The sequence below is a fragment of the Scyliorhinus torazame genome, chromosome 9, assembly GCF_047496885.1.
Source record: "Scyliorhinus torazame isolate Kashiwa2021f chromosome 9, sScyTor2.1, whole genome shotgun sequence".
Lineage (NCBI taxonomy): Eukaryota > Metazoa > Chordata > Chondrichthyes > Carcharhiniformes > Scyliorhinidae > Scyliorhinus > Scyliorhinus torazame.
In genome coordinates, this window is record NC_092715.1 from 142,845,319 (window position 1) to 142,862,596 (window position 17,278).

Here is a 17,278-nt window from a genome sequence, read left to right on the forward strand (position 1 = left end):
ATGTGAGGAGTCTGCACGTTCTCCTCGTGTCTGCGTGGGTTTCCTTCGGGCGCTCCGGTTTCCTCCCACAGTCCAAAGACGTTCAGGTTAGGTGGATTTCCCATGCTACATTTCCCTGAGTGCCCAAAATGGTTGGGGGAGGGGGTTATTGTGTTACGGGGATAGGGTGCAAGTGAGGGCTTAATGTGGGTCGGTGCAGACTCGATGGGCCGAACGGCCTCCTTCTGCACTGTATGTTCTATGTTCTATGTTCCATGTGCACCGGTCTGTGGAAAGAGCACCCTACTTAAGCCCACACCTCCACCTTATCCCTGTAACTCAGTAACCCCACCTAACCCCACCTACTCATCACAAATGTAGAAAAAAGTAGGGTTTTGGCAGGGAAGCAACAGTCAACCTCCGCACCCAATTTCTTGATAGGTTTTAGTTATTGGGAGAGGCAAAGTTTATCAAACTCTACAAATTTCAAAGCACAATACAAACACAAAATGAAAATCCTTAGCATTATCTTATCAACACTCCTGAAACTGTCGTTCAAATATTTGCTAGGTTGAGATCTTCAAGTCAGGATAGATCCAGTCTAAAAGTCTAGGTTTCCCCGAATGCTGTGGAGTTTTAACTGTGGCATTGCATTTTGAAGCCAGCTAGATTGACCAACCAGGTTAATGTTGGGCAGGAATGCTTCAGAAGAGCTCACATTCAGGACCAATTTGATGTCCTATTGCTTGTGTTAGAGATTGTAAGGAGGGATTAAATGCATTATGATTTGGATGGTTGGGCTGCAGTCATGAAGGATCAGGGAGAGCTCAGAAGGTGAGATGGAGACTGATGGAGAAATCAAGACAGATGCATTTTCAGGCTGAGATTGGGGTTTTGAGAGAAGCAAAAGGATATCAGAGAGAGATGATAAGGATGGTTGAGGCTTTGGGAAAGAGGTAATGATGGGGGATGGTCAGTGATGGTGGGGAGATAGTCCGTGATGGCAGGAGAATGGTCAGTGATGGCGGGGGCTTGTCAGTGATGATGAGGGATTGTCAGTGATGGTGGGGGATGGTCAGTGATGATGGGGGATGGTCAGTGATGGTGAGTGATGGTGAGTGATGATGGGGGATGGCCAGTGATGATGGGGGATGGTCAGTGATGGTGAGTGATGGTCAGTGATAATGGGGGATGGTCAGTGATGATGGGGGATGGCCAGTGATGTTCACTAATGGTGGGGATGGTCAGTGATGATGGGGATGGCCAGTGATGGTCAGTGATGATGGGGGATGGCCAGTGATGGTCAGTAATGGTGGGGATGGTCAGTGATGATGGGGGATGGTCAGTGATGGTGGGGATGGTCAGTGATGGTGAGGGAGGGTCAGTGATGATTGGGGATGGTCAGTGATCGTGGAGCTTGGTCTGTGATGATGGGGGATGGTCAGTGATGGTGGGGCTTGGTCTGTGATGGTGGGGATGGTCAGTGATGGTGGGGGATGGTCAGTGATTGTGGGAGATGGTCAGTGATGGTGGGAGATGGTCAGTGATGGTGGATATGGTCAGTGATGGTGGGGGATGGACAGTGATGGTGAGGGATGATCAGTGATGGTGGGGATGGTCAGTGATGGTGGGGGTGGTAAGGGATGGTGGGGGTGGTAAGGGATGATGGGGATGGTCAGGGATGATGCGGGATGGTCAGTGATGGTGAAAGATGGTTGTAATGGTGGGGGAAATGATTGTGAAGAAGGATTGGTGATCCCATGGGGTTTTGGATGTAACAGTGAGTCAGTTATAAGGGTGTCAATCATTGCAGGTTAGGAAGTGGCCTTAAAAACTGGATTTGCGTAGGTAACCTGAGTGAAGGGTAGCTCTCCTGCTCCTCCTGGCTGACAAACTAAGTGCAAATGCAGGCCAGCAGCATGGTTCTATTCCCCTACCAGCCTCCCCAAACAGGCACTGGAATGTGGCGACTAGGGGCTTTTCACAGTAACTTCATTGAAGCCTACTTGTGACAATAAGCGATTTTAATTTTCATTTTCAAAGATTGTCGAAAAAGCACTTACATATTCCATGCAGCATGCTACCAAGTTTCCAAAGGCTCAAAAAACCAATACAGATAGCATTAAGCCAGAAACACAAATGCAATCGTAGGCAAACAGGCTCATGAAAATACTTAAATGAGTGATCTGTCTATTAGAAATTAGTGAGTTGCCTATTCCTCGTCCTATCTTCATTAAAAAAGAAATTGAGGTGTTTGAGGGAGACTGAGTTCAGCTTTGAGATTTAACTTCCTACCTGAGCCAAATCCATTAATTTTGGGGGGATTTTAAACTATTGACGGTCTTTCTCAATGTTTATAAAAAGTCTCATTACCTGTTTCAGCCGAGCTATCTGTCTGGTCTCGGAGTTCTTCTGTGCATTATTTGTTATCAACTTAACACGAGATGCATAACTGTTTTGTTAAAATAAAGTTATAAATTTGAGCAATTTTCATCCTATATTTTCACATGGAGAATAATAAAACTTTATAAACAACAATTCGTCTCAAGAGATTGAATGGTGCAATACATTGGGCTCAGCATGTTGTCTGAAGAATTACTGAGAGCTCCTAATTTAGCTGTGCTATTGTGGGTAAGTGCAAGCAGAGCAGGACCCCATGTGCTTCTTCACAAGGAAGAAAAAATTATGAATTTCTATAAACTTCTTTAAGAATTCAACAGCTTCATTCATGTCCTTTAGCACTGCTGCCTCACAGCACCAGGGCCCCGGGTTCGATTACGACCACAGGTGACTGTGTGGAGTTTTCATGTTCTCCCCGGATTTTCTCCAGGTGCTCTGGTTTCCCCCACAGTCTAAAGATGTGCAGGTTAGGTGGATTAGCCATGCTAAAAAAATTGCCCCTTAGTGTCTAAAGGTTAGGTTGGATTGGGCCAAGATATGGTGTCCTTACGGAGGGTTGGTGCAGACTCGATGGGCTGAATAGCCTCCTTCTGCTCTTTAGGAATTCTCGTCTATAATTCTATGAGGGAAATCCACTGCCCTTGCTCGGTCTGGTCTGCCTGATAGATAAATAGATAGAATTTACAGTGCAGAAGAAGGCCATTCGGCCCATCGAGTCTGCACCGGCTCTTGGAAAGAGCATCCTACCCAAGGTCAACACCTCCATTTTATCCCCATAACCCAGTAACCCCACCCAACAGTAAGGGCAATTTTGGACACTAAGGGCAATTTATCATGGCCAATCCACCTAACCTGCACATCTTTGGACTGTGGGAGGAAACCGGAGCACCCGGAGGAAACCCACGCACACACTGAGAGAACGTGCAGACTCCGCACAGTAACCTGTGACTCTAGATCCATGGCAATGTCGTTGATTCTTAACTCTGGGCCTCTGAAATGGCCCTAGCAAGACGCTTAATTGTTTCAGAATTACAGTGGTTCAAAAAGGCAGCTTAGCGCTACCATGCTGTGGATAATTAGGGGCATTTTAGAAATTGCCATCAACAGCCATGTGCTGAGAATTAGTAAATTAAATAGATCTAGTAATCAGATACAGAAGATCACTGGTGAAAGCAGGGAAGCAGTTTGTCTGTCAGGAATGATGTCTGGCTTGGGAAACTAAACATAGAAAAAGTTAAAAAGTAAGTAGAGTTCTAGTAAGAGGCAACTTGATCAAAACATTTAAGATCCTGAGAGGCATTGACAGGGTAGATGTGGAAAGAATGTTTCCTCTTGTCGAGTATCTAGAACTAGGGGGTCACTGTTTAAAAAGAAAGGGCCACTCATTTAAGATGGAGATGAGGAGAAATATTTTCTCTCAGAGGGCAATGAGCCTCTGGAATTCTCTTCCTCAAAAGGCAGTGGAAGCAGGATCTTCAGATATTTTAAGGCAAAGCTAGATAAATTGTTTATTGACAGGGGGTTGAAAGGTTATCGGGGTTAGGCAGGAATGTGGGTTTGAGGTTACAACCAGATTAGCCATGATCTTATTGAATGGCGGAGCAGGCTCAAAGTGCCCAGTGGCTGATTCCTGCTTTTATTTCTTATGTTCATATATTTGTATGTTCGTATGTAAATACTTTACAAAAGCACAGAAAACATCAATTCTCTTGTTTAAGAATAAAGCATGATAATATTTGCTTGGCGTGTTCAAAGACTGAATTCCAATGAAATTCAATGTGGTTATATTCAACCCATTTCGAGGGTATTTAAATCTGTGTTCTCCCTTTTAAACATTTTAGAATAATAAAAAGTGTGGGCTGCAAGGACATCATCAATCTCCATGCCCTGATGTTCTGGTGAATGAGTAGTTAGAAGTCTTATCCCAGGTTTGAGAAACAATTAAAGTTAGTGGCATCTGTTTATTACTAAACAAAAAACAGCTAAATAGGGAATATATGTCAGGTTTCCATCTCTCTCATCATCCTGGGGTGAGAGAGGGCAGAGTGTTAATTGTGGTTGCACTGTTGAGGTTTCCACACGTCGCTGAAAATGACTCCTAAAGTTTGGCCTTAAAAAGCATCTTTCGGATGCAGAAAGACAGAATCTAAGAAGGAAAAGGATACAGTGGACACTAGAATGAAAAATTAAAAAGATTGGAGAAGTCAGGATGGGGAACTTGACAACATGGTATAAAAGGAGAGTTTTGAATGCAGGAAAAGAAACAGCAAAGCAGAAGGCAGTGGCTTTAAGAAAGCTGATCAAGTAAATTGGCTGGAAGTGTGGCTATTGATGACAGAACTGAGGAACGAGATGAAGTCCGGTGTTAGATGAGCAGAGAGTGGGGCATGGTCATAAGGACATTTGAAAACAATGAATTTTGCATTTGTCATTCTGTGACATAGAGAACGGTAGAGTCCCATGAGGGCAGGATGATGTTCACTTCAACTGTGTCTTGTAGTTTACCCTCAAATCAGTGACGAGTGGGAAATCTTTTGCCCTGCCTTGCTACTCTGTCAGCTTTTGAGAGAGGCTGAGCCCTTCAATGAAAAGCTTTAATTAAGGGACTGAAGCATATGACTGAAACATTCAGGTGATAAAGATAATCATATTACTGAGAAATAGAAGATTTTGAATTTTCCTTTGTTTTGTTTGAAGTGTTATTATGACATAGAAATTAACGTTTCTGGGAAAAACGGTGCATGGATAAAATTAAAATATCAAAAAAACTTTTGAATGTTTTGTGCTAAATTGGTAATGAGATTCCACAATCTCAGGGCAATTTATCTTCACTATCATACATCAGTTTACTGTTTGTCATCTGGGAGACAATGGTGCAGTGCTAATTTCACTGGAGCAAAAGCCCAGGCTACTGTACTGGGAGTACAGGTTCAAATCCCACCACAGCTGGTAAAGGAACTTATATTTATTCATAAAATCTAGAATATAAAGCTAGTCTCAGTAATAGAGCTTTCAGTGATTGTTGTTAAAAACACATCTGAGGCGAAATTCTCCGTTATCGGCGCAAAGTCCGCCGATCGGCGCAAAAAACGGCGCAAATCCGACTTGCGTCACATCGGAAAAATGGGTCGAAAGACTCCGGCCCGAAATGGGCTAGCAGCGACGTAACGAGATGCACGCTTGCGCACGTGGTTCACGCCGTGCAGCGTCATACGCGCCGCACGGTGTGACGGCTCATAAGGCCGCGCTGCTCCCCCCCACCCGACCGGAACATCCGACCGGAACACCCGACTGGATGGCTGGCCGCCCCTCAGCCCCGAGGTTCGAGTCACGGGATGTGGAGGCGCTCCTGGACGCAGTGTAGCAGAGGAGGGACGCCCTGTATCCCGGGCACGACCGCAGAGTTGCCCCACGCCACAGCCGGCGTCTGTGGAGGGAAGTGGCAGAGTCCGTCACCGCTGCGGCCCTGACACCACGGACAGGCACCCAGTGCCACAAGAAGGTGAACAACCTCGTTAGAGCAGGCAGGGTGAGCCTCCCCCATATCCCCCTCCCCCATATCCCCCCTCCCCCATATCCCCCATATCCCCCCTCCCCCATATCCCCCCTACCCCATGTCCCCCATATCCCCCCTCCCCCATATCCCCCATATCCTCAAGTGAATCCAGCCCTAACCTTAACCTCTGCAATGCACGCGCAACCGATGGCGTGCATTCATATACCTGCCTAACACTGTTGCCTTTTACCCCTGCCACCACCGCACCCCCCCCCCCCTCCCCCCCCCCCCCCCCCCCCCCCCCCCCCACACAGTGGAAGCACGCACACAACAACAGGGAGCATGTGAGGACTGGAGGAGGCCCCGCTGATGAGAGGCCACTGACTGAACACGAGGAAAGGGCCCTGGAATTGGCAGGCGGAACTGACGACCGGGAGGTTGCTGATACAGAGGTCGGGGGCGTACTAGCAAGTGAGCCACCGACAGCCCGTCCCCATATCCCCCCTCCCCTATATCCCCCTCCCCCATATCACCTGATCACTGCCTGATGTCTAACCATGCATGCTTCATTGTGTATCGCAGGACCAAACGTCCAGGCACCCATCCCTGCAGATGCAGACCGCCCGCAGGATGCCCCTCGGAGGCCACGGGAGACGGAGAGACCCGGACCCTCCAGCATGCGACGCCCGCAGGATGCCCCTCGGAGGCCACGGGAGACAGAGAGACCCGGACCCTCCAGCATGCGACGCCCGCAGGATGCCCCTCGGAGGCCACGGGAGACAGAGAGACCCGGACCCTCCAGCATGCGACGCCCGCAGGATGCCCCTCGCACACCACGGGAGAAGGAGAGACCTGGAGCAACAGGGAGACGACACCCCCGTCACGTGCGGGAGTGACCACCCAGCGACGAGGGGGGCAGCCACAGGCCCCCGTCACATCCGAGCCAGGACACCACTACCCAGGACACCACTACCCAGGACACCACTACCCAGGACACCACTACCCAGGACACCCCTACCCAGGACACCCCTACCCGGGACAGCACTACCCAGGAAGACAAAATACCGGACAGTGACTCAGAGTGGATGGATGGAAACGAACCCCCACCCCAAAGTGCCATGGACTCAGAGTGGGACGAAGAGCACGACACAACGCCACTGCTGTCACCAACACCCTCCACCATCGCAGAAACACTCACCTCGGTTGGGCACTTTAGTGATGAGGCGTCTGGTACACTCACTGGTGCGCACAACACAGCAGTCCTGGTACAGCAGGTGGAGGTAGGAGCAGCAGAGGGGCCGGGCGGTCGGAGGGCAGCCCAGCCCAAGCGAACATCTGCCGCCCAGATGGATCCCGGGTTCCTGGAGTTACCACACCCACACATAGATCCAATGCAACCACCGACCCGGAGACGAGCGAAGAGGGTGACGGCCAGCTTGCGGCGGCTGCAGTCGCAGGTGGAGAAGTCCACCCGCGTCCAGGAGCTGGGAGTGGTGCCGGTCATACGTGCCACCCAGGCCGACACCGCACGGGTGGCGTCCGCGGTGGAGGCAATGGGTGCGACGGTGTCAGACATGGGGAACGGTTTGCGAGGCCTGGGGCTTTCCGTGCAGGCGGCGTCTGTGGCCCAGGACATGGCTGCCCTCTCACAGGAGGCCATGAGCCAGTGCCAGCGCCAGATGGCAGAGGTGCTCAACACCATAGCCCAGTCTCAGCAGGCCATGGCCCAGTCTCTGCAGGCCATGGCCCAGTCTCTGCAGGCCATCGCTGAGGGCATCGGCGCCAGTGGCCATGTGCGAGCCGGCGTCGCACTGTCACAGACAGGGTTTGCCAACCCCCTGGGCTCCATGGCTGCAAACCTGCAGACCCCTGTCGATACCAGCACGGGCCTCCAGGACTGGCAGCGCCAGATGTCGGGGGGGCGTTGGATGGCCAGTCCGTTCGCATCCCCCACCCATGTAGAGGCCTGGGGGCCATCGGGCACCCCGAGGGAGGAGGAGGTGGTGTGGTCCGTCCGGGCTCCCCCTCTAAGGGAGGTCCCGGAACACCGCGACACCTCGGACTCCCCCCCTTCCGTCCCAGGTGCATCGGGTGGGCAACGGGCAGGACAGGCTGGCAGCTCGTCATCCCAGTCGCCCGGGCCGCAGCCTGGCCCATCTAGGCCAGGACGCCCCAGGAAACGGCCGCCAAAGGGATCCAGTGTCAGAGGGCAGGAATCACAGGAGTCCACCTCCAGTTCTGCTGTACCGTCTGGGGAACCACGTAGACGTAGTCAAAGGACCCGTAAGGCCAAACAATTAGACACTGAGTAAGTTGGCACGGGTGCAGGGCACAGATGAGTTTTAGGGGTTGGGGCACGTGCATGAACTCCGTTGGTTATTAAAGTCAATGTTACACCTACAGAAGCTGCCTTTGTGCTCTGTCCAAAGCGTGCGGGGGTGTCATGTACGTTGAGCGCAAGTGTGTGTGTGAGGGGTGGTCTTACCTCAGGCCCAGGTGAGTCTGCCCCGTTCCCCCTGGGCCGCCATCAACATCCCCCCAGGCAGAGGACGGGACCGTGCGCTGCAGTGTCACAGCCGCATGCAGGGATGGTCCGGGTGGATGGTGGTACTGTGGCCATGGGTCAGACATAGTCCAACGATGTGGAGCCAGGAGCTCATCGCAGGGCGGGTTGTCATCATCCTCCATGGCCTGCAATAGACACACGTCGACCCGCAACTGTGTGAGCCCGGCCCGTTGTGCCGCAGGTGGATCGGCAATGGGGGGGGGGGCTGGTGTGCATGCGGGTGGGGTGGGTGGGGTTGGAGAGGGGGGTGAGGGTGCTGGGTGGGTGGATGGGTGGGGGGTGTGGGTGGTCGGCTGTTGCCATGGTGTGCGGTCTGTGGCCATACTACCGATTCCCACGCCCATCTAGTCAGTGAAGCGGGCGGCTATCAGTCTGTCCCGTGCCCGCTGGGCCAGCCGGTAATGGTGGACAGCCACCCGCCTGTGTCTACCCTGTCTGCCCTGACCATTACCCCCACCCCCTCATCTGGGGAGAACTGCGCCTCTTCCTGCTGCTCCTCCACTCCGCCCTCCTCTGCCTGCGGCACATCGCCCCTCTGCTGGGCTATGTTGTGCAGGACGCAGCACACCACAATGATGCGGCCGACCCTATCTGACCGATGCTGGAGGGCGCCCCCAGAGAGGTCCAGGCACCTGAAACGCATCTTCAGCACGCCAAAGCACCTCTCTATCACTCCCTTTGTCGCTACATGGGCATCATTGTAGCGGTTCTCCGCCTCATTGCGTGGCCTCCGTATAGGCGTCATCAGCCACGATCGCAATGGGTAGCCCCTGTCGCCCAGCAACCAGCCCCTCAGCCGGGGATGGCATCCCTCGTACATGCCGGGGATGGATGACTGCGAGAACACGTATGAGTCGTGTACACTGCCTGGGTAACGGGCGCAGACGTGCAGGATCATCATGCGGTGGTCGCAGACCACCTGTATGTTCATCGAATAGGTCCCCTTCCTATTGGTGAACACGGCCCTGTTATCTGCAGGTGGCCGCACGGCGACGTGCATCCCATCAATCGCGCCCTGGACCATGGGGAACCCGGCCACGGCAGGGAAGCCCACGGCCCGGGCATCTTGGCTGGCCCGGTCCACAGGGAAGCGGATGTAGCGGTGCGCCATGGCTTTTAGGGCATCTGTCACTGCCCGGATGCACCGATGCACAGATGTCTGCGATATGCCGGACAGGTCCCCACTCGGTGCCTGGAATGACCCCGTTGCATAAAAGTTCAGGGCCACCGTAACCTTGACGGACACGGGGAGAGGGTGTCCCCCGCCAGTGCATCGCGGTGACAGGTGTGCCAGCAGGTGGCAGATGTGTGCCACGGTTTCCCGCCTCATCCGGAGTCTCCTCCTGCATTCCCGGTCCGTGAGGTCCTGGTATGACTGCCGGGACCGGTACACACGGGGCGCCCTCGGGTGCCTCCGTTGCCGTGGGGCCGCGACGTCCTCCTCCCCCTCCTCGTCCTGTCGGTCAGGTGTCCCTCCAGCCTGGGCGGCTGCCGCCTGTCCCTCTGCGGCAGCCATCGCCGCCTCTCTGGCACGCTCCTCCTCCTCCCCCTCCTCATCCAGGGCAACATAGACATTAGCGGCTGCCGCCACGGCGGCCAACATCGCTGGATGATCGGAAAACATGACGGCCTGGTGGGGGGGAGGGGAACGACGACATGTCATCATTGGCCATATCCCCTCCTCCCCCCAGCCAGGTGGCATGGACCGCATGGGTCCAACTGTTGGAGGCTGGCACCTGGCCAGGTGGACCAACTCACTTGCCCTCGCATCCCCCTCCCGGCACGGACCCCCCATTCCCCTCCCCGGCACGGACCCCCCTAACCTCCTCCCCGGCACGGACCCCAACCTCCTCCCCGGCACGGACCCCAACCTCCTCCCCGGCACGGACCCCCCCATCCCCCTCCCCGGCACGGACCCCGCCCAACCTCCTCCCCGTCACGGCCCCCCCATCCCCCTCCCCAGCACGGACCCCCCCAACCTCCTCCCCGGTACGGACCCCCCATCCCCCTCCCCGGCACGGACCCCCCCCCCAACCTCCTCCCTGGCACGGACCCCCATCCCCCTCCCCAGCACGGACCCCCCCAACCTCCTGCCCGGCACGGACCCCAACCTCCTCCCCGGCACGGACCCCCCCCAACCTCCTCCCCGGCACGGACCCCCCCCAACCTCCTCCCCGGCACGGACCCCCCCCAACCTCCTCCCCAGCACGGACCCCCCCCCAACCTCCTCCCCGGCACGGACCCCCCCCAACCTCCTCCCCAGCACGGACCCCCCCCCAACCTCCTCCCCGGCACGGACCCCAACCTCCTCCCCGGCACGGACCCCCCATCCCCCTCCCCGGCACAGACCCCCCCCCCAACCTCCTCCCCAGCACGGACCCCCATCCCCCTCCCCGGCACAGACCCCCCCCAACCTCCTCCCCGGCACGGACCCCAACCTCCTCCCCGGCACGGACCCCCCATCCCCCTCCCCGGCATGGACCCCAACCTCCTCCCTGGCACGGACCCCCCTCCCGGCACTCCCCCGGAGCCCAGCCCACTCTAACCACCCCCCCAGCCTCACACACACTCACAACCCGAGACACACTTCTCCTCACACATTCAGACTGCGGCCACGCCATCGCCTGCCCAGCGGCCAACCCCCCAGGCCGTCACTCACCTCCACGCTGGTCGGCGTGAACCTGGAGCACAGGGTCACGCCGATGAAAAGGAGGTTTGATTTACGTCGACGTGAACGGTCATCACGTCGACGGGACTTCGGCCCATGCGGAAGGGAGAATATCGGCAGGCCGAAAATCGGCTGCCTTGCGCAGACCCGTGCCATTCTCCAATGGCAGCGGCGCCATTAACGCCCCGCCGACTTTTCTCCCTTCGGAGACTTTGGCAACCGGCGGGGGCGGGATTCACGGCGGCCAACGGACATTCTCCGACCCTCTGGGGGGTCGGAGAATGACGCCCCTGGTTTCTCCTTTAGGAAAAGAAATCTACCAAGCTTATCTACATGTGAATCCAGACCCACAGTGGTCAACTCTTAAAGGCCTAGCAAGCCACTTAGGTCAAAGGCAACTAGGGAGGGGCAACATTTGCTGCCCTTACCAGCGACACCCATGCCCAATGAAAGACTAAAGAAAAAAAAGTTACAACTTTAGCATGAAAAATATATAGCACTCCACCATCTGCAGCAGAAAATGAGTTTTTAATGAAAGGTGCACCCCCATATACTGAACCTAATAAAAAAGCGATGGACTTAGAAACTTGAATGTGCCCAAAAATGAGACAGCTGTAGGGACAATATGCAATTTGTTCAGGCAGCTAAATATTCTGAGACCGCCACTAGCCATTTTGCTTACTGACTGCATGCCTGTCTGGGAGCATGAGAAATCAGGCTTAACTGGGGCTGCTTAAAATCTGATTTACATCAATGTACATGTGACACCAATGGTAATGTACAAGTCAGGCAGAAATCCAACTAAACACTGAACATCACATGCATCAGAATTTTAATCCTTGTTTGTGTAGACTTTTTTTTCAGAGTACCCAATTCATTTTTTCCAATTAAGGGGCAATTTAGCGTGGCCAATCCACCTAACCTGCACATCTTTTGGATTGTGCGGATAAACCCACGCAAACACGGGGAGAATGTGCAAACTCCACACGGATAGTGACCCAGAGCCGGGATCGAACCTGGGACTTTGGCGCCATGAAGCCACAGGGCTAACCCACTGCGCCACCGGGCCGTCCTCTGTTTGTGTAGACTTGAGCTAGAGTGGCATACCTATCAGAAAGAAGTGTTACTGCACATGGCATCCAGCTTGGGATGTGAAAGGAGTATTGTATCATGAGCCTCAGATTGGAATGATAGATGGATTTTGATTTCTCTGAGTCTTAAAGGGAAACAACATACCTTGCATACTTTATACTACAATTTTCCTGAGGTTGAATACTTACATCAATGAGCTGATGCTTTCCTCAGCATTGCAATCTGCTGGGGAAATGTTCACAAACATGAGTGTCTTCGAATTTCCACCCAGTGAGTCCTGCATCAACAGTGTGAGTTTGTTATTACGGTATGGAATGAAAGATTGTTCTGCTGAGAGGGCAGAGATGACATCTCCCAATGAACTCAGTGACTTGTTGATGGAATTGGCTTCCTGTAATCCTCAAAAGATAAAAGTACATAGGTGAACATTAAATTTCTGCATTAAATCCCAAAAAGATAAACAATTAAATGATTTGATTTTAAGCAGTCATATTTTAATATTTTGGCCTGATTGAAGTATCTGGTATGGAGATGCTTCTACTGTTATAACCCTGCAAGAGGTCCAGGGATCTGCAACATCAGGATCCCTGCGGCCTCACCTGAATATTATCTACTCAGATGAGGGGCGAGGCTAACCCCTCTGTTCAAAGGACTGCTGGGATATAAATACCCCGGCCCAGGTGAGGGCTGGGGTTGGGGACCCTTTGGGGAGTAGGAGGAGTGTATAGTAACCTGAAGAAAGCCAAATTCTTTGCTATAGACATCGCTTCAGAGTGGTCCCTTACCTGAGACTTTACACTGGCAATGAGGGTCAAGTGGAGCTGCAGGAGGCGCCATTTCCTCTGGACTGGGCCCACCTTGATTAGGCCCCAGGAGGCCTCAACTCAGGCAGCAGAAATGCCACTGATCGGAAAGCCTGAGGCGTTCAACCCGAGACTGGAGATTGGACCCAGTGCATAGAGCAATTAATTTTAATTACTTCTTTCGTCTGAACAACATAGCCAGGGACGACAGACAGGTGGTGACTCTCCTTGCAGTTTGCGATACGGAGACGTACAGCATTATCAAAAGTTTAACTTTTCCTGACTCGCCTGACGCTGCCAGATTTCAACCCGAAACCGTCACTTACTGTTCGCCATCTTTGCTTCCACATGGCTTCTCAACGCCAGGACGAACCTATAACGGAATTGCTGGGCTGGTTGTGCAAACTCGTTGACCTTTGCAATTTTGGGCCAGCATTATCAGAGGCGCTCTGAGGCAGGTTGGTTTGTGGAATCAGAGACGGGGCAACCCAAGAATATTTATTGAGTGAGACTGATCTGGACCTGAAAAATGCAATTGGGATTGCGTTGTCCCGGGAGGGCACAGACCACGGTGCCCAGGAACTCTGAGGGATGTCTATCTTGAACTTCAGACACCCGGCAAGGCACGGAACAGCTCTCTCTGGGGAGAAAATTCCGGACTCCCACCATTGGTGGCCTGCTCCAGGGGACCAGACCGACTGCACCAATTCCCAGCCGATGGACGGTGTGCACCCCATACACCAGTTTCCTGAGGTGCAGAATGAGAGCACCATGCCAGAGGGAGACAGCGGGACAGACGGCAACAGGACACTTTACCCACTCACCACTGCCGCACCGACGACTGCCCTAGAACACAAGTACATTTCGTAGATGAACTGGAGGCAGTCCATCGCCTTTATTGCATTTCAGCACCAAGAGTGGCACCTACCAGGCCACGGTGTCGATCAATAGTTTCCCAATTACAATGGAACTTGATATCGGAGCTGTGGTCTCTGTGATCAGCCGCCACATCAACGACAAGATTTGCTTTGGGATACGCACCTTAGCGTTGAAGGATACCAATGCCCAGCTTGTGACGTATACAGGGAACCGTTGGAGATTGCAGGCACCTCAGAAATCCCGTGGAATACGGATCTCAGTCGGCGAACCTACCACTAGTGATGGTGAAAGGTTCCAGCCCAGGTTTGCTGGGGTGTGACTGGCTGAAACGTTTTTGTTTGGGCTGGCAACAAGTATGCCGAGGAGACGCAGCATTGGTATGTTTCCTGGGGGTGTTCTAGGGGGGCCTTGGCACCATTTGGAAGGCCACCGCCAGAATATCAATGGACCCAGAGGCCCAACTGCGTTATTTTCGGGCCAGACCCATTCCTTACGCTTTGAGGCCGAAGGTAGAGACCGAACTGGATTGCTTGGAAAAGCTGGGAATCGTCAGCCGGGTACAACTTGGGGATTGGACCGTGCCGGTTATGCCAGTTATGAAGCCTGATGGGTCCATCCAGCTTTTTGGGGATTACAAAATGAGGGTCAGCTGGGTATCCCGTATGAATCGCTACCTGGTGCCGAAGATTGAAGATTTATATCCGAGGCTCAGCAGCTGACAGACTTTTAGCAAGCCCGACATGCGCCTATCTCCAGATTGTTTTGGATTCATCCATCTGAAAGTCCGTGGCCATCAACACGCAAAGGGCATTGTACAAATATACCAGGCTGCCATTCGGGGTCCCATCGGCATGTGCCATATTCCAGAGAGTGATGGAAGGTCTCCTCCGAGGATTGCCACAAGCAGCAGTTTACCTGGACAATATGCTAATCACCAGTTCCTCAGACCAAGAGCATCTACAAAAGCTGCAGGACGTGCTGCGTCGGTTTGAGACGGCCGGGGTCCGCCTGCAGCGGGAAAAGTGAATGTTCCATGCAACTGAAGTGGTCCATTTGGGCTACAGCGTTGACAGGCACGGACTACACCTGATGGACTTTAAAGTTTGAGCCATCCGACAGGTGCCCGAACCAAGAGACCCCACAGAGCTCCGTTTATTTTTGGACCTGGTTAACGATTACGGGAAGTACATCCCGTATTTGGCGACAGTTTTGGTCCTGCTGCACCTATTGTTGAAGAAGGGCCTGCACTGGATTTGGGACCCGCCGCAGCAGGGGGTGTTTGCTGAGATAAAGCGGCGGCTGTCGTCTACCCCTTGCTGACTCACTTCGACCCGGCAAAGCCCTTGTTGCTCACGTGTGACGCCTTACCCTATGGGATCGGGGCCATTTTGGCACACAGGATGAATGATGGGACAAAGCAGCTCATTGCGTTTGCTTCACTCACATTGGAGGTAAAAGCCATCAGGTCTTCTGGGAGGGCACGGTCCTGGGCAGCGAGCAAAATTATGCCCAAATAGAAAAGGAAGTGTTGGCATTGGTGTTCAACGATTCCATCAATATGTCTACGGCTGTGCGTTGATGGCTTATACTGACCATAAACTGCTTTTGGGATTATTCAAAGCAGACAAGGCAATACCCCGGTGGCATCTGCTCGCATTCAGCATTGGGCTCTCCTTCTGGCGGCATACGAGCATATTTGGAACATCAAGCAGGACCGATCATTCCCAATGCAGAAGCTCTCAGCTGCTTCCTGCTGCCCACCAGTGCGCCTACGACAGTGGCATCGGATGGGGTATTCACAACCTTGCACTTTATTAATTTGCTGCCAATACCGGTGGCCCAAGTAAAGGCTTGGGCACAGACGGAATCGCTGCTGACCAGAGTCCACCACATCATGCTGTACAGGGCCCAGGACCGTGAGCTTCTTGAGGACCTGAGGGCTTTTACCACGAAGGTGGTGGAACTCAGTGTAGTGGATGGAATCCTCCTGTGTTCCCAGGTGGTCATCCCTGAATACGGCCAGGGGGCCATTTTGCAGAACCTCCCCCAGGTGTCTCCAAAATGAAGAAGTTGGCCCGGAGCTCCATGTGGTGGCCCGGCATCGACATGGCGATTGAGAATTTGGCAAAACAGTGTACCAGTTGCCAGGGTACCAGACGTTCCTCCCGGCAACTCCACTTTACCCATGGGAATGGCCGGGCCGACCATGGTCCCGCCTACATGTTAATTTTGCAGACCCCTTCCAGGAGGCAACTTACCTACATATAGTAGATGCAGACCTTAAATGGTTGGATGTGCACAGAATAATGACCACGGCGTGTGCCACCACTGAATCACTCCAGCAGACCTTTAGCGTTCATCAACTCCAGGATGTCCTTGTGCCAGATAATGGCACAGCCTTCACTAGTGCAGAGCTTGCAAATTTTATAAAGCAAAATGGAGGCCGTCATATCTGCACCATGCCCTTTCACCCATCCTCGAATGGGTTGGCAGAATGTGCTGTACAGTCTTTCAAAGTGGGGATGAGAAAACAGACTGCAGGCTCACCGGAAACCCGCCTTGCCCACTTTCTATTCCACTATAGCTACCCACCGGGATGATGCCAGCGGAGCTCTTGATGGGACCTTGGTTGCGCATGCGGTTGAGCCTCATTTCGACGGACATCAAGAGATAAGGTCCATGACCAACAGGACGGACCGGAGCGCAGAGAGCCAGGCCCGTGAGAGAGTCTGCAGCTGGCGACGCCATTTACAATTGGAATTTTGATTCCTGGAACAGTCGTACAATGCACCAGGCTGGTCTCTTATATGGTGTGGGTGCAAGGGAAGGACTCAAATTGGAATGTGGACAATCTCCAGAGCCTGAGGGCCGACTACGGATCCAGAGACCGGTGGTGTCCCCACCTCCGGAGCAGTTGCGAGTGGTACCCAGTGGTACCCGGTGACTCAGAAATGTGGGAGGTCGACAAGTCCAACCACGATATTGGGGTTTTAGCCGAAGCACATTAATGCAGGTCCAGGGGCGACAGCCGCATGATGGGCAGCAGAACCTCCCAGGCGATCAACCAGGAAGCGACGTTCCCCGGTCCGTTATACACCCCAGGCACAGAGCGTCAGGTGCCGGAAAGTCAGCCTTCAGTGAAGAGGGAAATGATTTCTCCCCATCCAGCGACGTGGATGACGCTTCAGACTTGGTAGAGGAGGGTGTCATAACCCTACAGGAGGCCCAGGGATCTGCAACATCAGAGTCCATGTGGCCTCACCTGAATATGATCTACCCAGATGAGGGGGCGGGGCTAACCCCCAGGTGAGGGCCGGGGTTTGGGAGACCCTTCGGGGAGTAGGAGGAGTGTACAGTAACCTGAATAAAACTGAATATTTTCTATAGACATCGCT

General features: G+C 53.5%; 1 protein-coding gene across 1 annotated transcript in view; it reads right to left on the reverse strand.

Annotated features, from left to right (window-relative positions):
• Window positions 1-423: 423 nt before the first annotated feature.
• The window catches only part of LOC140430126 (uncharacterized), a 117,994-nt gene continuing 101,139 nt past the window's right edge, over window positions 424-17,278 (reverse strand). Inside the window, exons 21-23 of the mRNA XM_072517638.1 lie at window positions 12,390-12,600; window positions 2,353-2,431; window positions 424-456 (exon numbers count right to left, since the gene is read on the reverse strand). Of these exons, the coding sequence (XP_072373739.1) occupies window positions 424-456; window positions 2,353-2,431; window positions 12,390-12,600 (323 nt within the window). The remainder of the gene's footprint in view (window positions 457-2,352; window positions 2,432-12,389; window positions 12,601-17,278) is intronic.